Source organism: Sapajus apella, unplaced genomic scaffold, assembly GCF_009761245.1.
Source record: "Sapajus apella isolate SASKATOON/1434 unplaced genomic scaffold, GSC_monkey_1.0 scaffold85, whole genome shotgun sequence".
Taxonomy (NCBI): Eukaryota; Metazoa; Chordata; class Mammalia; order Primates; family Cebidae; genus Sapajus; species Sapajus apella.
Genome location: NW_022437025.1, coordinates 647,593 through 672,134, shown reverse-complemented (window position 1 = coordinate 672,134; position 24,542 = coordinate 647,593). Strand labels below are relative to the sequence as shown.

The 24,542-nt window shown below is 54.9% G+C and overlaps 1 protein-coding gene and 1 long non-coding RNA gene across 4 annotated transcripts in view; one reads left to right on the top strand and one right to left on the bottom strand.

Moving 5' to 3' along the window:
• Positions 1–24,542, bottom strand: part of PCGF3 (polycomb group ring finger 3) — a 65,715-nt gene that overhangs the window by 30,103 nt on the left and 11,070 nt on the right. For all 3 annotated transcript variants that reach the window (XM_032253868.1, XM_032253867.1, XM_032253866.1), the window contains exons 2-6: positions 12,008–12,045; positions 11,562–11,702; positions 9,373–9,490; positions 8,178–8,274; positions 3,308–3,363 (exon numbers count right to left, since the gene is read on the bottom strand). In XM_032253868.1, the coding sequence (XP_032109759.1) occupies positions 3,308–3,363; positions 8,178–8,274; positions 9,373–9,481 (262 nt within the window). In that variant the 5' untranslated portion in view covers positions 9,482–9,490; positions 11,562–11,702; positions 12,008–12,045. The remainder of the gene's footprint in view (positions 1–3,307; positions 3,364–8,177; positions 8,275–9,372; positions 9,491–11,561; positions 11,703–12,007; positions 12,046–24,542) is intronic.
• Positions 3,656–4,252, top strand: LOC116533960. The gene is made up of 3 exons (XR_004261537.1): positions 3,656–3,737; positions 3,791–3,915; positions 4,210–4,252. It is a non-coding gene; the product is annotated as an uncharacterized LOC116533960 (long non-coding RNA).

The window sequence follows — 24,542 nt, the reverse complement described above, 5'->3', positions numbered from 1 at the left end:
GGAGGGCCTGGAGCCCAGCAGGGGAGGGGGGACAGCGTGGAGGGCCTTCCTGGATCCCAGTCGGAAGAGGTGGGGACCCCGCTGGCATCTCCTCCAAAATAGACACCTGGACTCTCACCACTGCATCCTCACAGCTAACGCGCATTTCAGGAAGAGGCCTCTGGTCTGAGAAATCAGGTTTACCACTGTCTGCACCACACAGAAAACCAAACAAATTGCAGGTGGCCTCCATCAAGAAAACAGGTGCACAGCTAAGAGTTTTAAAGTTAGAACCCTCCTTCTAAAGAGCCACAAATGACTGAAAGCTTCAGAAACAACAAGAACGTTGACTAGACAGAAAAGATGGGGGCCAGAGAGAGGAGCCTGTCAGGGAGGACGGCGGGGGCAACATGCCCTGTGAATCTGGAGCACTCCAGAACCTGCACCGATCGACTTCTTCAGTGTGGAGTGGAGCTGGCAGTGTCCCGCCAGACAGGAGCGTACTAAGGCGAATGTGAACATGTGGCCTGCTCTCACTGGATGCAGTGTGCTGCGCAAGCTGAAGTTCCACGGGAAGGTGCCACCACGCACGGGCCTGCTGGCCTGGAGACACCACTGCCTCTGGGAGGAACCTGGGCCCTCGGGCAAAGAGGCAGGGCCGCCCCAACACCCCCATCCTGGACACAGGGACCACCCAAGAGCACAGGGCATGTGGAGAGGCTGGTAGCCAGCGTGAAGACGTGCCCACTGGCCACACAGAACACACAAGCAAATCCGACTGCAGGTGCTGCCAAGGCAGGGAAACCAGCTTGCTGTTTCGGACACAAATGAAGGAACTATTACATATTTTTCCAGCCCTTCCTACAGAAAACGGAACAAACAGCAAAGTGTGTCTTTCTGGAAGCACTCCAACTACAAATGAAGAGGAGGCTGGAACGAAGGCAGCACTCAGACCTCAGTACACATCCTCCTCAGCGGTGGACGCCTGCCCTGACGGACATGCAGCAGCCGGCTTGCCAAAAACACAGCTGGAATGCAAGCAGGGTCCACTGCCGCAGGGCGACCCAGGACAATGGGGACAGAGGCAGGAGGGAACCCGATGGAGGCCCATGAGTCAGCGGCTTTCTCTGGATCTGACTGGAATAAACAAAAACAGGCTGTGCACAGCGGCTTGCACCTGGGAACTCAGCACTCTCGGAGGCCAAGGCAGAAGGACTGCTTGAGACCAGGAGTTCCAGCAGCCTGGGCAACACAGCAAATCCCTATCCCTACAAAAAATTAGCTGGGTATGGGGGTGCTTGCCTGTAGTTCCAGCTACCTGGCAGGCTGAGGTGGAAGAATCACTTGAGCCTGGGAGGTCGAGGCTAGTGAGCTGTGATAGCACTACTGCACTCTAGCCTGGGTGACAGAGACCCTGTCCCTGTCTCTAAAAAAAACCAGCCAAAAAGCACAGCATTTATGAGACAACCAGAAATGTCAACACTGAGTGGTTATTTGGTATTAAGGGATCGCCACTATTTTCTACACGTTATGAAGGTATTGTGGTTATGAGCTTTAAGAAGAACCTTTATAATTTGGGGGTATACACTGCAGCCTTTTAAACGTCCAGATAAAAGGCCACAGGGCGAGGCTGAGGGAGCAGCAGGTGAAGCAAGACTGGCCATGCCTGGAAACTGCTGGCGGGGGTCACAAAAACTTGGGGTTCCTGTCTCGACCCCACCACTTCTACATGTCTGAAACACTCTGTTGCAAGCATTTTTTTGGGGGGGATGGAGTCTCACTCTGTCGCCAGGCTGGAGTGCTGTGGCACGATCTAGACTCATGACAACCTCTCCTTCCTAGGTTCAAGCAATTCTCCAGCCTCAGCCTCCAGAGTAGCTGGGATTACAGGCATGCACCACCATGCCTGGCTAATTTTTGTACTTTTAGTAGAGACAGGGTTTCACTATGTTGGCCAGGCTGGTCTCCATCTCTTGACCTCGTTATCCGCCCACCTCAGCCTCCCAAAGTGCTGGGATTACAACAGGCGTGAGCCACCACGCCCGGCCACAAGCATGTCTTAAGGTGTCAGCATTTTATTCCAATGTGTCCTTTGCCTTTCCTAAGACTAAAAAACTTTCAGTTATTAAAAGGCTAATTGTTTCTATCTACATTTACTCAGGAATCTAAATTTCTCCTGCATGAATGAATTCTGTGAGTAGGAAAACAAGCTTCTAACAGTATTATCCTCTGGGTCATGCATTACAGGCTGGATACGATTTCCACAGATCTGGCACATTCAGTTGCATTTTGAATTCTAACCCTCTTCTGAGATACAGTGAGAACCGGCCCAAGTGGATTCTTAGCTTCTTCATCTGCCTCTGAAAGGTCTGATAAGCAGAATGCCAGGCCAGCCCACCTGGTGCTGACCTAGCCCCTCCCCAGCGCCTCGTTCCCGGTCACCAGCAGAGGGCCACCACCACCGCCACCACCACGAGAGCATCAGGAGCTGGGGAGCTTTGAGCAGAGTGATTCCTAAGCAACTGATTTCCACCTTCAGGATACTGTACTAGTTGGTATTTCTTTGAATTCTAAATGAAATGTGACTTTACAGTGAAGTTGTTTTTTTTTTTTTTAAGAGACAGGGTCTGGCTATGTTGCCCAGGCTGCAGTGCAGTGGCTATTCACAGGCACGATCCCACTACTGATCAGCACAGGAATTTTGACATGCTCCGTTTCCGACCTGGGCCAGTTCACCCCTCCTCATTAGGCCACCTGGTGGTCCCCGCTCCTGGGAGCTCACCATATCGATGCCGAACTTAGTATGGACACCCAATCAGCCTAGTGCACTAGAACTCCCGGGCTCAAGCGATCCTCCCACCTCAGCCTCCTGAGTAGCTGGGACTACAGGCACTCACCACTGTGCCGGCTACGAGGAAGTTTTTCTAGGGACACCAGCTAGCATGCCTTAGAGGGGCTACGGCTGCTCCTCTGGTGTTGGGGAGGCTGCCGCTGTGGGATGGGGGGGACTGAGACAGGAGGTGGGGCCCAGGAAGAACCTCCTTCCCAGTCACTAGCAGGCTCTGGGAGCTGCGTTGAGCCAGGGGGTCCCATGCACTAAACATGCGATCGATACTTGCTGCGGGAATAAAGAGAAGGGGATGAAAAGACATCTGCATGTCTTAGACAGATAAAAGAAGATGCAGATGGCTGAGAGCAGGGCTGAGAAGACGGGAGATTCAGCCAAAAGGAAAGGGGCCTTCCGTCCGAGAACCAAACTTCCAGGAGAGCAGAGGCTGCCTAGGCCAGGCTGTGACCTCGAGGAACAGGGAGACAGTCAGACACTCACCTTCTTGGAGGCCTGGTACCAATTTGTAAACAATGTCTTGCATGGTTCTGTCATGACTGGCAAAAGAACAGAAAAGTAGAGTTAGCTAGACATGTGAATTCTACAACTCCTGTACATTTTCCATTTAACAGCATCAAAGTTCCACAAATCTGGAGCTTTGCTGGAGTTTTACTTCCAGTTTACAAATGAAAGAATGTTTGTGTCACCAGAAGTTCTGCATGACTTCAATTAATGCTTCATTTAAATTTGGGCTCCAGCTGCTTATGAACATTTCAAATGACAGATAAGGTTACTCTGGGAACCCCTGCCCCTGTCTGCTGGACACCCCATGTTCCCCACGTCCCATGCGCTTAGGGGACACCGTCCCAGCAGACACCCAGGTTCCCCGTGTCCCATGCACTCGGGGGACACTTTGCCTGTGACACCCCAGGTTCCCTTGAGTCCTGTATTCTCAAGAGGCACCAATCCCAGCAGACACCCCAGGTTCCCTGCGTCCCATATGCTCAGGGGACACCATCCCAGCAGACACCTCAGGTTCCCCACATCCCATACACTCAGGGGACACTGTCCCTGTGACACCCCAGGTTCCCCGCGTCCTGTGCACTCAGGTGACACTGTCCCTGTGACACCCCACACTTCCCACGTCCCGTGCACTCAAGGGACACCATCCCTGTGACACCCCCACATTCCCTGCCATGCACTCGGGGACACTGTCCCTGTGACGCCCCAGGTTCCCTGCATCCTGTGCACTCAGGGGACACCATCCCTGTGACACTCCAGGTTCCAGCATCCCGTGTGCTCAAGGAACACCGTCCCTGTGACACTCCAGGTTCCAGCATCCCGTGCGCTCAGGAAACACCGTCCCTGTGACACTCCAGGTTCCCCGTGTCCCGTGCGCTCAGGGCACACCGTCCCTGTGACACTCCAGGTTCCCCGCGTCCCGTGCGCTCAGGGAACACCGTCCCTGTGACACTCCAGGTTCCCCGCGTCCCGTGCGCTCAGGGAACACCGTCCCTGTGACACTCCAGGTTCCCCGCGTCCCGTGCGCTCAGGGAACACTGTCTGTGTCCCTCCCACTGAATGCTTCCTGGGGCCTCCTGGTCTTTGTGGGATTTCCACTGAACAGAGGCTTTTCTAGAATGTTTCCAAATAACATAAAGAAAAGTCGGCCACACACAGTGGCTCACGCCAGGAATCCCAGCACTTTGGGAGTCTGAGGCGGGCAGATCACGAGGTCAGAAGATCGAGACCATCCTGGCTAACATGGTGAAATCCTGTCTCTACTAAAAATGCAAAAAATTAGCCAGGGCATGGTGGTATGCGCCTGTAATCCCAGCTACTTGGGAGGCTGAGGCAGGGGAATTGCTTGAACCCAGGAGGCGGAGGTGGCAGGAAGCTGAAACCCCACGTCTGTACTCCAGCCTGGCAACAGAACAAGACTCTGTCTCAAAAAAAAAAAAAAAAAATTAAAGAAAAGTCCGTAAGGGCCAGGCACATTGGCTCACACCTGTAATCCCAGTGCTTTGGGAGACTGAGGCAGGCAGATCACCTGAGGTCAGGAGTTTGAGACCAGCCTGGCAAACATGGTGAAAACCTGTCTCTACTAAAAATACAAAAATTAGCCAGGTGTGGTGGCATACACCTGTAGTCCCAGCTACTCGGGAGGCTGAGGCAGGAGAATTGCTTATACCCAGGAGGCGGAGGTTGCGGTAAGCCAGGATCGCACCACTGCACTCCAGCCTGGGCAACTAGAGCGAGACTCTGACCCCTCCGCCCCCCCAAAACAAGTCTGTAAGATGAGGCCCTTCCTGTGATCTTTATCATCGATCCATCGAGGCTTTCTGAAAAGATTACATAAGCATGCTATTTAAAATACAGTTCCCACTTCGGTATGCTATTCTTTTTTTCTTCTTTTTTGAAACAGGGTCTCCTTCTGTCACTCAGGCTGGAGTGCAGTGGTACGATCTTGGCTCACTGTAACCTCTGCCTCCTGGGCTCAAGTGATCCTCCCACCTCTACCTCCTGAGTAGTTGAGACCACAGACGCTGCCACGACATCCAGCTAATTAAAAAAAATTTTTGTTTACATATGTGGGGTTTTGTCACGTTGCCCAGAATGGTTTCAAATTCCTGGGCTCAAGTGATTCATCCACCTGGGCCTTCCAAAGTGTCAGAAATCCAGGTGTGAGCCACTGAGCCCAGCTGAGCATGCTGTTTTTTGTTTTGTTTTAGACAGTCTCACTCTGTTGCCCAGGCTGAAGTGCAGTGGTATGATCTTGGCTCAATGCAACCTCCGCCTCCTAGGTTCAATCGATTCTCATGCCTCAACTTCCCAAGTAGCTGAGATTACAGGCGCACACCACCACGCCCAGCTAATTTTTGTATTTTTAGTAGAGATGGGTTTTTACCACATTGGCCAGGCTGGTCTTCAACTCCTGACCTCAGGTGATCCGCCCACCTTGGCCTCCCAATGTGCTGGGATTACAGGTGTGACCCACCGCTCCTGGCCAGTATATGCTACTTTTTTTTTTTTTGAGATAGAGTTTTGCTCTAGTTGCCCAGGCTGCAGTGCAATGGCATGATCTCAGCTCACTGCAACCTCCGCCTCCCAGGTTCAAGCGATTCCCCTGCCTCAGCCTCCCGAGTAGCTGGGATTTTACAGGCATGTGCCACCATGCTCAGTTAATTTTGTATTTTTAGTGGAAATGGGGTTTCTCCATGTTGGTCAGGCTGGTTTCAAACTCCCGACCTTACGTGACCTGCTGGCCTGGCTTCCTAAAGTGCTAGGATTACAGGTGTGAGCCACCACGACTGGCCACTACTTTTAAACATAAATTGCAATTATGAGCCAGGAGTGGCAGGTCATGCCTACAATACCTCACATTAGAGGCCAAGGCAGGAGTACTGCTTGAGTGTAGAAGGTTGGGGCTACAGTGAGCTGGGACTGTGCCATTGCACGAAAGCCTGGGTTGACAGAGCAAGACACGGTTTCTTAAAAAAAAAGTAATTGTTTTCCTTTGTTAAGTAAAAAGTGCTAAGAAATTTCTTAATTTTCAAATGAATTTAAATTCTAAACATCATTCTTTAAAAAGAAAATCATATGTGCCAGATTAGTAATCTCCAAATAACTGAGGAAGGACCAGTAGCCGCTCATGGGTCCAGTCATGCCACAGGCTGTGGTGACCAAGTCCTGCCAGACACCGCTCCATTTCCAGGAAGGACCATGAGTGCCCACAGCCACCAGGCTCAGAGTCTCTGCCAGCCCCAGCCTGTGGAGTGGCGACGGGCAGGCACATCTCCCCTCACAACAAGTGTGCAGTACCTGGGTGCTACACAGACACGCCACAGGCTCTGTGGCCCTCAGCGCCCACACCACCCACACTGGCCTTCTCTAAAGTGCGTCTGATCCCTGAGGAGGAGACGCTGCGCCTCTAGGACCTGGGTGACCACGGCCAGGCTTCACCCACAGCAGGACCCACAGGGCCCTACGTTAGGGGCTGCTCAGAGCCACTCCCTGCCCTGAGAGCCGCCAGGACTCCATGGGGCCTCATCCCAGGGACACTGTGAGCTGCAGACACACACCACAGGGGTTCGTCCAAGGGGCGGGCACACACACTGGTCTCAGGGTAGGAAGCTGGAGAAACATGGACCAAGCTGTACTGTCAGTGGTGGGCAGACGTGGGCAGCCTGAGGGAGGGCGTCTTGACACTGCATTTGTTAACTGTGGCTGCCGCTCCTCCATGAGGCTTTGAGCTGCTGGTGTGCCACTTCAGACTCTGCATGCAACTTTAAAAGGGAGAACCAAGGCTGAGCGCAGTGGCTTATGCCTGGAATCCCAGCACTGTGGGAGGCCGAGGTGGGCAGATCACCTGAGATTGGGAGTTTGAGACCAGCCTGGCCACCATGAGGAAACCCCGTCTCTACTAAAAATATAAAAATTAGCTGGGCATGGTGGCGGGTGCCTGTAATCCCAGCTACTCAGGAGGCTGAGGCAGGTGAATTGCTTGAACCCAGGAGGTTTGTGAGGTTGCAGTGAGCCGAGACTGCACCACTGCACTCCAGCCTGGGCAACAAGAGCAAAACTCCGTCTCAAAATAAATAAATTAATTAATTAAAATAAAAGGAAAACACAACACATCTGCCTTTCCTTCTTCAAAATTTGTCTTCAGAATTCTCTCTCCTACCCTCTGTGGTATGAGGAGCCTTTCCCTTCCTTTGGACCGATCCTCAAATCTGTGTGAGAACCACATGCTCCACCTGGCTGGCCCCGTGGCCTCCTACTGACACCCAGGCCAGAGCTGCCCTCTCCAGAAACAGTCGCTGGCCCAGGGGTGAGTCCACGTACTGTGGCCTGGGAATACCCGCACTCACACGGACGCCTGGGGGCACTCATCCATCCACAGTACCGTGGCCTGGGAACACCCACACTCACACAGATGCCTGGGAGCACTCACCCACATACTGTGGCCTGGGAACACCCACACTCACACAGAGACCTGGGGATACTCAGCCACGTACTGTTGCCTGGGAACACCCACACTCGTACAGACACCTGGTGCACTCTCCCATGTACTGTGGCCTGGGAATGCCCACACACACACGGATGCCTGGGGGCACACCCACGAACTGTGGCCTGGAACACCCACACTCATACAGACGCCTGGGGGCACTCAGCCACATACTATGGCCTGGGAATGCCCATACTCATATGGACCCCTGGGGCACTCACCCATGTACTGTGGCCTGGGAACACCCACACTCACAGACACCTGGGGGCACTCAGCCACGTACTGTGGCCTCGGAATGCCCACACTCACATGGACACCCGGGGTGCTCACCCACATCCTGTGGCCTGGAACACCCACACTCACCCGATGTACTGCAGCGGGTGGCTCTGGTGGATCACGATCCTGCAGGTGGGGCAGGTGTTGTTCTCCTCCAGGTACTTCACCAGGCAGCTCCTGCAGACTGTCATCAAAGCACAGGTTGTTACGAGAGTCCAGAGCCAGGGTGCCCACCCCTCCCACGTGCTCAGCTGAATGTGGCGTCTCTGAGCCCATTTTGTGAAGACGCTTGCTGCTATCCTCCTTGTGGCTCTTGGCTTCTGAAAGGAAATGCCTTGCCGTTCAGGTCTCAGGAGCAATGAGACAATTTTAACTGCCCAGTCAAGGGGCTTCCTCAAAGAGGCAGGGTTAGGAATTAAAAGTGGGAAGAAAAACTTAGAATGGGGAGATGAAGATGAAAGGTGAGAGAGCTGTGGGTCATCAGAACATGGGCTAATACTGAGAATTTCACAATACTGTATCCTAAAAGATCACAGCATCTTCTAGGTACAACCAGTAAAATCAAATGTTAACTTAACATAAAATATGCTCACCAATATCTAAAAATACGATTAACGTTAAAGTCAAAATTCTATTAAATTGGCAAATATTTTATTTTCCAAAGTGAGAAATACATAAATATCACTTACGTTACAAGTGCTCACTTCATTTTAAAGATCCTGTTTAAACAAAATGTTCCTCAGCTATCAAGAGACACACACAGCAGTCGTCCACACCAGCAGGGCCACCAGCCACGGGCCTCACGTTAGCACAAGAACTGAGCCTCAGCCTGACTGATGATGCCTGCTCACCAGCTGCAGCCACAGTTAGAGAGAGACGCCCAGGCCCAGCCCAGTCCAGAGTCCTCTAATGCCAAAGCACAGGCTCAGCAGGTGTGAGGAATGCACGTCAGGTGTGGGAAACATGCTGGCAGATTCATCTCTGAAGAATTTAAGGAACTCCTTTGGAGACTCAGACATCGCCTGCAGTGAGTGCGTATCACAGCTACTGACCTTGATGCTCGCTCTCTTAAGTAAGGCCACATCTGCTCTGAAACCACCCACAGGACCTTTAACGTGAAATGCCTTTTCTGACTTATCCTCAGATCATCTCTGCTCCTGGTCCTGGGTCCTGTTGCTGTCTGGGCTTGAGCTAAAAGCTTGTGGCAAAACAAAAGCCAAGGTTCTGAGGAGCACATGGCTGGGAAGGCCCACCCCTCCCAGGTGGCCCGTGGGGCACGTACAGGTGTGCAGACACTCAGTCACCGTGGTGGCGTCGATGAGGTACCCGCTGCACAGGCGGCAGGTGATGTGGGCGTTGATGTCCCACAGCTTGATCTTCCTGGTCAACATCTTTGGCTTCTGCAAGAGAAAATGCAATTAACACCTGAAACTCTCCAATGCCTTTTGTCGGCTCAGTTCTGATGGCCCTCCAGGGAGGATGGTGCGAGCCGACGCCTGGGCAGCAGAACCTCAGGTTCACAAGGTCTCAGGCTCCCACGTGCAGGGCACGGTCAGCAATCCACTGTCCAGTGTCTGTGTGCACCGGGACGAGCCCACCTCTTCATAGCTTCCCTCTGTGCCCGACACTGCCTCCCCTCCTGCAGCGAGGACAGAGGTGGGTCCATAAAGCTGCAGACAGGCAGGATGGGGGCGGGGCAGGTGGACCTGTGGGTGTCTGTCCTCTGTGAAAGCAGAGGGAGCAGGAAGAGCGCGCCAGATGTGATGAGGATGGGCAAGCTCTGGGCACCAGGAGCCTCCAGGATATTACAGCGAGGCCCTGGGGCCCAGTTTAGAGTTGGGGGGGTGTGCCGTGCCCCTTCCTCCCTGCTTACTTCTGGGGCCAGTGCAGCTTCTATGGTGTCTTCTGAGGCTGTGACTCCCAGAGCCCGAGGTGGCGCCAGGCAGGGGCTGCATCCACCAGGCCCCTCCCTACCCTTGCAGGGCAGGCACAAGGCCAGGCCACAGCAGCTGGCGGAGGCACTGTACTGAGAGCTGCCGCAGCTGCTCCCTCCCACCAGGCCTGCGCCTTCGGGGAGGTGACCCCCCATGTCACCACACTGCCGGGCAGAGCCTGATTTGCTCCTGTGCTCAAGGCAGAAAAGCAGGGCTGCAGTGTGGAGGAGGTGGGGCGGGACTCAGCCTGCCCACAGTGCACCCCGATACTAGGAGTTCCCTCCCCACACCTTTCCCCAGGACAGCAGCAGGTGCATGTTCCTCAGTGGGCATGGAAAACCAAGACCCAACTGCTGTATTTGCGATGCCACTTTCGCCATCACCGCCACCAACAAGCCCAGCTGGAGCTCTGCTGAGCCCGACACCACCTGCCGCAGGCGCGCCCAAGGGTTCAGCTGCCTTCCCTCCCATGCAGCAGCTGAGAGCTGGCTCATCCAGGGGCCACCTGTCTGTGGGTGAGGCCTGTCCCGACCACTCAGCCACCACCTTCACGGAGACTTCCAAAGTCAGATCTTCCCCTCCTCCTCCCTATGGGGCTGTGGGGTTTGGGGCCCTGATGTGCACTGATGACATGGGAGCCTGCCTGGGAGGAGAGGGGAGGGAAGGGAAGGGGAGAGGAAGGGAAGGGGAGAAGGGAGGGGAAGGAGGCAGGGGAAGGAGGCAGGGCAAGGGCAGGTGGAGGGAAAGGGAAGGGAAGTTGAGGGGGAGGGGAAGTGGAGGAGGGAAGGGGAAGGGATAAGGAGAGGGGAAGGGGGAAGGAAAGGGGAAGACAGGCGGAGGGGGAAGGGGGAGGGGAAGGGGGGAGGAGGAGAGGGGGAGGAGCAGAGAGGGAGAGGGAAGGAAAGGAGAGAGGGGCGAGACGAGGAGGGGGAGACAGAGGGGGAGGGGGGAGAGAGGGAGAGGGGGAGAAGGGGAGGGAGAGACGGGGAGAGAGGAGGTGGGAAGGGACGGGGGAGGGGGAGAGGGGAGGGAGGAGGAAAGGGGAGAAGGGAAGAGAAGGGCAGCAGAAGGGAAGTGGAGGGGGGAAGGGGAAGGGATGGGGACAGGGGAGGGGGAAGGAGAGGAGGAGGGGAAGGAGGGGGGAGGGGAAGGAGAAGAAGGGGAGGGAGAGGGGAAGGGGAGGAGATGGCGAGCTGCACCCTGCACCCCTGAGGACCTCCCTGCAGGGTGCTAGTGGAGGGCCTCACAACTCACTGGGCAGTGGCCCCATGCTCAGTCCCCATGCAGCATAGCTCCTCCACGACCGCCACCTGAGGGTGCCCAGGTGAACCGGTGATGGAAGGAGACCAGCCCTCTGCACCCCATGCTGTGTCGAGGCCTAAGCCCCCACAGCTGGCTGGACCTTGGACTCTCAAAAGAGGGGCCAGGAAAATCAGCAGCGAACTGTGAATGCTGCACTGTGTCCCAAACTGCCAGCTGCTCGTGATCACCCATCCTCCCCAGCCAGTAGGCTCCAGGTGGGGGGCTCGGGCCTCACCTCCGCTAGACGTCCGCGTGTCCGCCCCTCTGCCGGGGCATGGAGGCTTCAGGCCAGCACTCCTACGCGATGCTGCCTCCCAGCTTGGCTCGCGGGCTCACCTCTGCACCTTCCTTCCGGCCCTGGCTCCTTTTCCATTTTCTAGCACAGAAACGGCACCTGTTACTTCACTTCCCACCATGGATGCCACAACCTCGCTGTTCCTGCTAGAACTTGCAACCAAGACCTACCCAGCACAGGATGGAGTGTACTCACTCAAAAGTTACTGGCCAGGAGAAAAGCTAAGGAGGCAGTCACAGCCCCAGCCTGTCCTCAGAGCCTGCATTTTAGAGGCGCTGCGAGGAATGGCTGCTTGCTACAGTGACCACACACACAAAGCGTGGTCAGCGCAAGGTCGGGCAGTTCATGGCACGGAAAAAGGAGGTAAGTTGGCTTATGGGCATTACCTGAACACGATACTCAGGTCCCTGCTACATCGTGAAGCCTGCGGAGAAAAAGCACAACAGGGTGTTATCCGGGGGCCAAAGATGGACGTCCCCCACCCTACCCGCGGTACCAAGCCTGGCTCGGTTACACTGGTCTGTTCCTTTACTTGCTTAAAATAACCAAAAGTTCTTCAGGGACTGTGAAGAACAGGCTCTACCCTGGAGACATGGGCTGGTCTCGGTGGCTGTCGGGAGTCTCTGAGGCCCGGGCCCCAGGCGTCGGAGATAGGAGTAGGTATGCAGACCTGCCTATGGCTCGCAGACCTGCCCTCGGCTTGCACACCTGCCCAAGGCTCACGGACCTGCCTGAGGCTTGCACACATGCCCACAGCTCACAGATCTGCCTGCAAGGGTGCCTGTGCAGGTACTGGGCCCGGTGTTGGGCTCAGCAGGGATAAGGACACGTGCGTTCTGATGGGGAGAGGGCGGTGACATAGTACATGCAGCGCTCGGTCGGGGCCAGGGAGGGTGTCTGGGGCTGCAGACAGGCAGAGGGGGCAGGGGAGGAACACAGCCCCCGCCTGAAAGACAAGCAACAGGCACCACAGGACTGAGGGGACCATGCGGGGACCCTGCCTCGGAGATGGGGCACCAGAGCAACTGCCATGCTGGGAGGGCTTTCCCGGGAACCTCAGTGCACCCCCCCACATTCCTGTCTGAGCCGGGGAACCTCAGTGCACCCCCCCCCATTCCTGTCTGAGCCTGGGAACCTCAGTGCACCCCCCCACATTCCTGTCTGAGCCAGGGAACTCAGTGCACCCCCCAACATTCCTGTCTGAGCCGGGGAACCTCAGTGTACCCCCCCACATTCCTGTCTGAGCTTGGGAACCTCAGTGCCCCCTACCATGTTCCTGTCTGAACTGGGGAACCTGGGTGGCCTCCCCCATGTTCCTGTCTGAGCTGGGGACACAGGTGGGAAGAGAGGGCCTTGGCCAGCTGGCTGGCATCAGACCGGGGAAAGTTTGGGGGCCTGAGATGATGTACAATGTCTGTGGCTTAATGACGGTGATTAAATACTTTCATGGTCCTCATATTATATCCAATTTTTATCATTTCTACTCTTGACTATATTTTTTATTAACTCATCTTTGATGCTCAATTAACTTTTACATAAAAAGGGAGGAAGGAGGGAAAGAGTAGAATTAGTCTTCCCAGGCAAGTATAAGGGGAGATCAGCAGGCATGTCTGAGGCACTTGAGGCACGCAGAAGAGAAACAAGATGAAGAGAATGAAGCCAGGCTCAAAGCCAGGCTTCCAGAGCATTCCGCAACACTGGAGGCTTCCATATCTCCAACAACACAGCCGCCGACCACACTTGGCATGGAACATTTTAACTGTGGCTTACTGGTCGGACTCAAGAATCACATTATTATTTTTTATTTTTTTGAGACAGGGTCTTGCTATGTCACCCAATCTGGAGTGCAGTGGCGCGATCTTGGCTCACTGCAGCCTCTATCTTCTGGGCTCGAGCAATCCTCCCACCTCAGCCTCCCGAGTAGCTGGGATGACAAGCATGCACCACCACACCTGGCTAATTTTTCTATTTTTAGTAGAGACAGGATCTCACTCTGTCATCCAGGCTGGCCTTGAACTCCTGGGCCCAAGTGATCCTCCCACCTCAGCCTCCCAAAGTACTGAGATTACAGGGGTGAGCCACGGTGCCCAGCCCAAATTTTTTTTTTTCTTTTTTTTTTATTTTCTTGGGGGGGGTTTTACTTATGTTACCCAGGGTGGAGTGCAATGGCGCGGTCTCGGCTCACCGCAACCTCCGCCTCCTGGGTTCAGGCAATTCTCCTGCCTCAGCCTCCTGAGTAGCTGGGATTACAGGCACGCGCCACCATGCCCAGCCAATTTTTTGTATTTTTAGTAGAGACGGGGTTTCACCATGTTGACCAGGATAGTCTCGATCTCTTGACCTCGTGATCCACCCGCCTCGGCCTCCCAAAGTGCTGGGATTATAGGCGTGAGCCACCGCGCCCGGCCCCAGCCCAAATTTTTAATTGTATTTAATTTTAATTAAACTGTGGCGAGTGGTTCCTGTGTTGGCTGGCACAGCTGGTGGCTCCTGACAGGAGTTCTTGGACTTCAGTGTAAACACAGACACAGACCTGGAGCCAGCATTCTAATGGAGGAAGACAGACAATACATCACAAACAAACAGGTCTATTGTTTAGCATGTCAGAAGGTGACACACACACAGCCATCCCTTGGTATCCTTGGGGAACTAGCTCCAGGATGCCGCTCTGATACCAAAATCCACAGGTGCTCAAGTCCTGGACGTGAAGTGGCATTGAGTCTGCACGGAAGCTGTGCATGCCACCCTCCTGCTCTACAGCACCCCCAGATTACTTACAACATGCCCCCCTACCCCTCAACTCTACAGAACCGCCAGATTACTTACAACACGAACACACTGCAAACGCTATGACAATACTTGTTCTACTGTCTTTTTAAGATTTGTATTATTGTTATTGTTGGATTGTTATTTTTTATTTATTTTATTTTTATCTTTTTAAAGATGGAGTTTCACCACACTGGTCAGGCTGGTGTCGAACTCCCGACCTCAGATGATCTGCCTGCCTCAGCCTCCCAAAGTGCTGGGATTACAGGCGTGAGCCATCACGCCCGGCGGATTGCTATTTTTTTATTGTTTTGGTTCCTAAACATTTTCAATCTGTGCTGGCTGCACCCCTGGATTTGGGGGGCTGGCCATGCACTGTTAAATCAGCTGCACCTAAAGCAGGTGACTCTGAGCACAGGTAGGACATTATGAACTTGAAGCCAATAAAATGGAAAGTTCACGTGAAACTGGTAAGTTCCTTGAACAGTGATACACCAGCATTGAGACCAGCAGAGAAAACCCAGAAAGTTCCAGAACCTTAAGGGAGCCAGGTCAGTGGCCAGAAAGTCCCTTCCAAGACAGCCCCAGGCTGAGGAGGGCTCCAGGTGGCTTTATCAGACACTCAGCGCACAAACAATTCAGTCCCAAACTCTTCTCAGAGAACTGAAAAGACAGCCTTCCCAAACTCACGCTATGGGCCTGACAGAACCAATCCCTGACAAGGGCAGACAGAGAGAAATAAACGTTAATCGCATCAGGAAACATAGAGGTGAAAATCCAAAGAAAGAGGTTAGTCATTCTTATCTTGCAATATACAAAATGATAATCATGCTTGACAAACTCAGATTCCTAGAAAACAAAGTAGGCTTAATGTACATGAAAAAGATATAATTTATGACAAAAGATATAAGGAGAAAAATCACATGATCTTCCCAACAGGTGCATAAAAATTATTTGACAAAAATCATTGTCCATTCATGATTAAAAAACAAAAACTCAGCAAACTAAGAAGAGAAGGAAATACCTTTAACCAACTAAGTTTTCTGTTGAAGACACTCAGCTGGGTGTGGTGGCTCACGCCTGTAATCCCAGCACTTTGGGAGTCTGAGGTGGTCAGATCACATGAGATCAGGAGTTGGAGACCAGCCTGGCTAACATGGTGAAACCCCGTCTCTACCAAAAATACAAAAAAGTAGCTGGGCGTGATGGCGAGTGCCTGGGGTTCCAGCTACTCAGGAGGCTGAGGCAGGAGAATCACTTGAACCTAGGAGGCCAAGGCGGCACAATCCAGTCTGGAAGACAGAGTGACTCCATCTCAAAAAAGACACTGGCTAACACACACATCCTCTCAAGGTCTTACACAAGAATGTTCAAAGCAGCCTTTTCGCTAATAGCCCCAAAATGGAAGCCACCACCTAGACCATCGGGAGGTGGATGGGTAAACATGGCGTGACCCCTCCCCAAGCAGATGTGTTTTGGCAGTGAAAGTGAACAAAGGAGACGCACGTGATGGCTTGGGGCAGGGGCAGACGCAGGTGCGCACACGTTTCCACACACTACGCAATTCCAGAGCGGCAAGTGCGGTGGGAGGATGCAGGCAGGGCACCCAAGGTCCAGACAGAACAGAGACTGGCCACAGAGGGGCCTGAGGGAGGCCTGTGGGGACTGAGCTCTGGGCCACCACTGCCGGTGTGTCCACGAGACTGGACAGGTGGTGAAAAGTCCCCACTGCACAATAAAACTGGTGAATTCTAGTAATCTTACAATTAAAAAACAGACCACAAACATCATTGCTAGTAGAAAAATTAGGAAAAAAAGCCAGACTCTCAGTGTACACCAGGCACTGCGCCACCCCACTCTGAAAATAACCAGGGCCAGGTGGGCAAGGACACTGGAAAAGGCAACCTTTAACTTTTGGAGGTGGCTAAGGAGGGTGAGGAAAAGATTGATGAAACAGAAAACAAAACTGACCAAGAAGGAAACGGTGAATAAAGACTCATAAAATCAAAGACAAGCAAGCTGAATTGTGCAAAAGCCCCATGGTGAAAAGGCCAAAGCCTGAGGAAAATTTCTAAAGTGCCTCCAGGGCCACAGCCTAGACTGGGGCCTGGTCGAGGCCCAGCTGTGCCCCAGGCTGTGTGAGCAGCTCTGCACCCCGCCCGGCCTGTCCCAGGGCACAGTACCAGCGGCGGGAGGCCTGGGGCCACACCAGGTATATTCACCATCTGCTCTGTCGCAGTTTGCCAGCCCCACTCTAGCCAACAGAGAGCTTCACAAAAGAGAAATTTCAAATGAGCATACAGCTAGTGCTCAACTTACGACCACGGTTGGGACCGCGGACCGGTCGTAACACGATTTCGTCGTAAGTTGAGTAGGCTATATGTACAGTTGAAATGGTGCATGCGGAGATGGTAGTGCTGCTGGAAGCTGGTCCGCACTGTCATACACCCATCTGGGCAACGTGTGCGCTGCCAGACGTGGAGCAGTTGTGGCTAGCGATCGTGGTCGTAAAGTCGAATGGTCGTAAGTTCCATAGGTGGTAAGTCCATCAATACCTGTCTTTTTAAATGCTCCACGTTATCAGTGAGCTGGGAAATGCACATTGAAAACCCGATGAGATGGCTGCTGACCGCAGTGTGCAGGACCACGTCCGCAGCGCTACGCGGCCCACTCCCGCCCACCAGCCACTGGCCCACAGCCCCGCCCACCCTTGGCTGGCTCCTGCTGACGACCTGTTTCACTCCCATGGACACACGGTAGACAGGGCGATCCTAACCATGGCTGGGAGGAGGCTGGGACAACCTGAGGGTCACTCGGAGCCACACACAGAGCCCAGCAGAGAGTGGCCCCGGAGCGCCTGAGATGCGGAGGCCAGTGAGGGGCCAGCTGGGGAAACTGAGGCAGCTCCCAGAGGTTCTGTCATCATCTGTAGTCACCTGCTGAGGGGTGAGTGCTTCGGTGGGGACCTGGGGACATGCAGGGCTGGACGAGAGGGGCAGTGACTAGGGTTTCCCCGGGATAAATAAGAGCAGAACCCACGCACCCCACGGCAGCCCAATGAGCCTCCTTACACGGACACGCGGCTCTGCCACACACTGGGTCGGATGGTCCTCTGGGGCTGCTGCCCCTCCTCCCAGCAGCCTCCACCGCCACTCTAGTCCACACCTTCTCATCCGCTCTTAATTTATCATTTCCTAATATGCAGAAATGTAAATGAAAGCTTAAAGCTGGGAATCAACTTGCCACAATAGTCACAGCTCCACTTGTACACTCCTCAAAACGCAGCCAGCCGATCCACGCTTCACACAGCCTCCAAGCGGAGAGACAGGAGCTGAAAAACGAGTCCTCATCAAAACCAACCACAGAAACGCAGGCTCTGGTGGCCAGAACAGTGCAGGAAGCGCCCGTGCTGCGTCTGCCCGCATCTGGCTGCCCGCCTGCGCCCGTGGTGTCACCAGCCCAGTTTCAGGGCTGATCCAAACCACCTACTTTTCTCAGTGTGCACAACTATCGGTATGTAGAAAGGCAAATTCATCAACACTAAGAGAATAATTTCTTCCATTTTTTTTGAGATGGAGTCTTGCTCTGTCACCCAGGCTGGAGTGCAATGGCACGATCTCAGCTCACTGCAACCTCCACGTCCCGGCGTCAAGTGATTCTCCTCCCTCAGCCTCCCAAGTAGCTGGGATTACAGGCACCTGCCATTGAGCCTGGCTAATTTTTGTATTTTTAGTAGAGATGGGGTTTCACCATGTTGGCTGGGCTGGTCTCGAACTCCTGACCTTGTGATCCGCCCGCCTCAGCCTCCCAAAGTGCTGGGATTACAGGCATGAGCCACTGCACCCAGGCAAGAATCATCTCTAACAGAACACCTGGAGTATTTTTTTTTTTTTCTTTTTTTTTTTTTTTTTTGAGACGGAGTTTCGCTCTTGTTACCCAGGCTGGAGTGCAATGGCGCGATCTCGGCTCACCGCAACCTCCGCCTCCTGGGTTCAGGCAATTCTCCTGCCTCAGCCTCCTGAGTAGCTGGGATTACAGGCACGCGCCACCATGCCCAGCTGATTTTTTGTATTTTTAGTAGAGACGGGGTTTCACCATGTTGACCAGGATGGTCTCGATCCCTTGACCTAGTGATCCACCCGCCTCGGCCTCCCAAAGTGCTGGGATTACAGGCTTGAGCCACCGCGCCCAGCCCACCTGGAGTATTTTATGAGGTAAATAAATGACAGACCTAGAACTGGCAGTGCCACCCCACCCAGCCCAGAGCACGGGCTCCGCCTCCTGGTCCACGGCCCCACTGTGCTGCCATCCACCAGGGCGCTTCACAGGGCAGCACCTTCCCCACCTGTGCTGCCCGCTGTGGTGTGACGGCCAGCAGGACTGAGCCCCTGACCTGGCAGGCATGGCCAAGGACGGACTCAGGTGTGGAAGAGACCCCCGGCCTTGGCTGCAGCACCTGAGCCTCCGTCACCCGCTTTCCAGTCTCCTGCAGCTGATCCGCCTCCCCACTCCCTCCACATGGCCCCATGGGCCTGACTTCCCCAAGGCTCCACGACCCTCCCGCTGACAACCACAACCCTTTAGGGTCTTGGGCTCTGAAGTTCTCTAACTGACCAGAACATTACCTGACTGTTAACAGCAGCTGCTGCGCCTGATGCCTGAAGTCCTGGGCTTCTGGCAGACAGCAGCCCCCACCATCCTTACAGCTGCTGTGGCGCGGAAACTCTCGGCTCCCAGGACGCCCCACGCATCTCCTTCCTCTGCTGACACCACTTTGCCACCCCCGGAACGCGCTGCAGCCACGGAGACCACAGGACTTCTGAGGGAGCCAGTCAGCCTGGGTGCCGTGGGGCCAGACACATCACAAACCAGACCTGGACCACACCTGGTGTCACACTGTAGCCCTCCTGGCCTCCCGCAGGGCCCGTGCTGTCCTCCAGGCCTGGCCTCCCACCCCAGTCTCAGCTCCATCTCTATCCAGCCAGCAGCATCTACTCCTGTGTCCTGAGGGTCTTCTAGGAATCTGCACTACAAAGGCCCCTCAGGACCCTGCCCCACACAACCAGACCAAAGGGGCCCCTGCACTATCTGGGACCCTCTGTCTTTCCTAGTCAGACTCACAAGCTCCACATCCACATGGCTCCCACTTTCACAGAGCCCCATCCCTCCTTCCTGGGGATGTGAAGCCCGCCCCCACCTCTGGGCCACCCTGGACACCCCACTCTGGCCACTCTCCTTCTCCTGCTTCCCGAGGTCATCTTCCAGATCTTTTTCCACCTCCCTCCTCTCAGCGGTCATGCCCAGGGCCAGCCTTCCAGGTTCCACTTTCAGCCTCCAAAATGCACCCTCGCCTCCCTGGTGGACCTTGAGACCACTTGGCCCCACGGCTCCCAGTAACTGGAGCAACCAGGAGCCTTCAGAAATGGGCAGGGCACACAGCTCTCACCACACTTTCAAACACATCCCAGCATGGACGCAGCCCCGATGTGGATGTATGTGGCTCTGATGCCTCCGTGTGGCATCCACCTTCCTCTCCACCCAGCTCAGACACCTCAAAACACCCGACACAGCTCCTGGCACAGCCTCTGGCTCCTGGCATTTAGCTGCCACTGCTCCTGGACACTGGAGGAGCTGCCGACCCCAGCCGTGCCTACAGCACACCACCATCGGGCTAACACAATGGCTTGTTTTCTGTTTTGCTTTGCAGTAGAAGGAACACACACTTGTACTCAGTATGACATGCAGAGCAAAGGATGGTATTAAGGAAAAATGTATCATCCTCAACACCCAGAGGCAGTGGCCATTCTTCATGTAGGGACGTATTCTGTGTCTCTGGGTGTGTCCTTAAGTAACACGGCATATGCACGGACCCTGTTCTCACGCAGATGCTGTCCCACGCCCAGGGCATCCTGCACTACACGACGTGCTCCGATGCGGTGTCTGCATGCCACGGGGCTCTCTCCACGCCCAGATGTGGAGCCCCCATTTCCTGAAGGGCCCGTGTTCAGCAACCCTGCTCACGGTGGGGGGACTTCTCTGTCCTGTGAGGGGAGTCCCAGGGGACAGGGTGGCCCCAGTGAGTGCACTCTGCCCTCGCCCCGCCTCACCCGCAGCCTCCTCAGGCACCGACCCCCTCTCTCCTTTGCTGTCCACCCCAGCGCCCTCTGCAGCCCGGCCTCCTCAGGCCCCTGCCCCGTCCGGCTGACTACCCGACCCAGCCTTCCTCTGGGGGGACTAGGCAGGAGGAAGAGCAGGTATCACCAGTCCACACCTGGGGCACATTTTCTTCTGCCACCCATATCTTAGGACAGTCGTGAAGTTTCTGTTGTTTGTGAGTCAGTTTTGCTGACTTATGTAACTTCCCAGAAAACAGCTCCTGAGGTTCGCCAGTCCAGAGCTGCAGGTGCACCCTGTGCCTGCGAACAGCCTCGCTGGGCAAGGCTGCAGATCAATGCCTGCCCTGCCATAACAATGCAGTCAGGTCGGTTTCACACACGCCCGTGAGATCGTCACCACCCTTCCAGTGACCTCGGCCTCACGGGTGCCAGCCCAGGAGGGAGGGGTGGCCCAACGTGGACCCCCGTCTGCCTCTCTGGGTCTGTGACTGGCCTTGCTGTTCGTGTCTCTGTGCCCACCCTGCACTGCACAGCTGCCAACCAGGGCCAGCAGGTGGTCATTTGGCTGCTCCCACTTTGGGGCTTGTGAATCAGGCTGCTGTGAACATTTGTGGCCAAGTCTTTGTGTACAAAATGACCATCAGGGTGGGCAATGCAGAGGCTGCATGATGCCTCCCTCAGGGACCCTAAGCATAAGCCCCTCTCCAAGGAAGTCACGCCACTCCGCACCTGTCTGAGCTCCTGCTGCCCAGCGGTCATCCTCCCCTCCCTGCTGTCCTCAGCCACTGCCCGGACCATGCCAGAGCTCCCGTCCAGGTGCTGAAGCCCATGCAGGAAAGCCCTCTCCAAGCCAGCCTCCCACTAATTCACCCTCCAGATAAGCCTGAGCAGCATTGAGAGACAGAAATCTGACACATCTTCCTGACAGCAGGGCGGGGCCTCACCCTCTGCTTCCCACACCAGTGAGGTCACATTGGAGCCACATCCATTCCCGTCAGGGCTGTGTCCACACAAGGTCCACACTCACATCATCAACCATCTACACGGAATCCTGTTCACATCAGAGCTATATCCATTCATGTCGGGCGGTGTCCATGACAGGTCCACACCAGGTCCAGACTCACATCATTGCCCATGCACGTAGGGTCCCATTCACATCAGAGCCACATCCATTCACGTTGGGAGCTGTGTCCACGCCAGGTCCACGTCGGGACTATGTCCACGCTGGATCCACGCTGGGTCCACACTCAAGTTACCACCTGTCTACGCGGAATCCCGTTCACATCAGAGCCACATCCACATAGGGTCCCGCTGATGTCAGGGCTGTGTCCACACCAGGCTTGCCCTCCCTCCTAGCCATGCACAAGGTTCCTGGGCAGGAAGCCCTCCCCACTCATGGCTGGGCCAGCTCCTCTCCACCACACAAGACAACCTGCGCCTCTCAGGACAGACTGCCCACCTCCCAGAGCTGAAACCACGCTACTGCTCTCCCTTGTGGCACAGTGTTCTCCCACAGTGACCCTCCTCAGTGACATGCGTGTGCTATGTGCGGCCAAGACCCTCCTTCACAGTCACCCTCCTCAGTGACACGTGTGTGCTGTATGCAGCCAGGACACTCCACACACACAGTCATGCTCCTCAGTGACGTGTGTGTGCTGTGTGCGGCCAAGACCCTCCTCCACAGTCACCCTCCTCAGTGATACGTGTGTGCTGTGTGCGGCCAGGATGCTCCACACATACAATCACCCTCCTCAGTGACACATGTGTTCTGTGTGTGGCCAGGACACTCCTCCACAAATACAGTCACCCTCCTCAGTGACACGCGTGTGCTGTGTGCGGCCAAAACCCTCCTCTACACACACAGTCACCCTCCTCAGTGACACGCACATGCTGTGTGTGGCCAAGACCCTCCTCCACACACACAGTCACCCTCCTCAGTGACACGCGTGTGCTGTGTGCGGCCAGGCCTTCTCGTACATGGCACACTCTGGCTGCAGAGCCACATCTGTGTCCTCACAATGGGGCAGCATGTCCAGGGCACGTACGCACATGTACATACACACAGGCGCGCACACGTACGCACATACACACACACACAGGCACGCACACACACACGTGCCCATGCGTGCACGCACAGCATGGCTCTAAGCTTACAGTGTACTGACTTGTTCCCTGCCCATCTCCCTACACAGTGATATCAGCCATGTGCCTGGCAGGATTAAAATTCAGGAGAAGGACTGGATGATCAAGTTGAGAAAATCTTTCCAAACAGTAGAAAGAGACAGCACAGGTGACAGACAAGTTCCAGCATCCGTTAATACTTTACAGAAAGCAGACAGAAAACTGAGAGGGAGCTTTGATTATACTGCATCTTACTTCCCCAGCGAGGCGATCAGCATGCAGGTCTTGCTTTATTATTCTCCAGGCCTGCGCAGGCTGTCTTCATCTCAGAAGCTGAAACAATCCTGCCAGAATGAGGGGCCACGGGGCACTGCACACAGCCACCCGCCCCAACCACAGGGTCTCAGGGAACAGAGGGGGCCCCGCAGCTCCGGAGGAGAAGCCCCACCAAAGACCAGGTTTGACTTCACAATGGCAACAGTGGATTTTACAGGTGAAGACGCCATCCTTCCACAGCACTGAAGAAAATGCCCTTCCACACAGAATTCCCTGCCCAGCATCTTGACTACTCAGGGAGAGAAGAAGTGAAGGGGTCTCCAGAGGTCTCAGGAAGGCTGCATCCCAACACTCACTCAGAAAACGCCTGCCAAATGCCTTTTCGGTGCCAGGTGGAGTTCATAGTGCCTGCCCCGTCCAGCTGGTCACTGCTGACCGCAATCAGGCTCCAGCTGGGACCAGCACAACAGTGGCCAGGGAGTGATGACTGGGAAAACACACATACACCTACAGTGAGGAGGCGGTGGGATGCAGGGGCAGACTGCGGGAGGAGGCCAGCCCAGGAGGGAGAGGCTGCAGAAGCAGCAGGTGGCCCCAGACGGTGGCAAGAGCTCAGTGACACCCCACCCCAGGTCCCACAGGCCTGTAGCCCACCAGAGGTGACAACAGGGGCCCTGCAGGACCAGCAGGCGGTGGCCACAGAACAAGGCGCTGAGACAGGAGAACACAAACAGAGGCCAAGGGGGGCTGGGGGCTGCGAGGAACCCTCTAGAGGCACAGCTGGAGACAGTAAAGACAGAAAACAACAGGAAATGAGAGCAAACTCAGAACACAGCCAACGGTGCCAACAGGGGGCCAGTGCCGACACCCGATTCTCACACTCACAGGGCCTACAGGGTCCCAGCACTCACATCTGATTCTGACATTCACAGGGCCTACAGGGTCCCAGCATTCACACTTGATTCTCACACTCGGTATCTACAGGTCCCAGCACTCACACCGGACTCTCACACTCACAGGGGCTACAGGGTCCCAGCACTCACACCCGATTCTCACACTCACACTGTCTACAGGGTCCCAGCACTCACATTCGATTCTCACATTCACACTGTCTACAGGGTCCCAGCACTCACACCCGACTCTCACACTCACAGTGTCTACAGGTCCCATAACTCACACCCGATTCTCACATTCACAGGGCCTACAGGGTCCCAGCACTTACACCGATTCTCACACTCGGTGTCTACAGGGTCCCAGCACCCACACCCGATTCTCACACTTGGTGTCTACAGGTCCCAACACTCACACCCGATTCTCACATTCACAGGGCCTACAGGGTCCCAGCACTCACACCGATTCTCACACTCGGTGTCTACAGGGTCCCAGCACTCACACCCCATTCTCACACTCACACTGTCTACAGGGTCCCAGCACCCACACCCGATTCTCACATTCACACTGTCTACAGGTCCTAGCACTCACACCTGATTCTCACACTCACACTGTCTACAGGGTCCCAGCACCCACACCCGATTCTCACATTCACACTGTCTACAGGGTCCCAGCACTCACACCGATTCTCACACTCACACTGTCTACAGGGTCCCAGCACCCACACCCGATTCTCACATTCACACTGTCT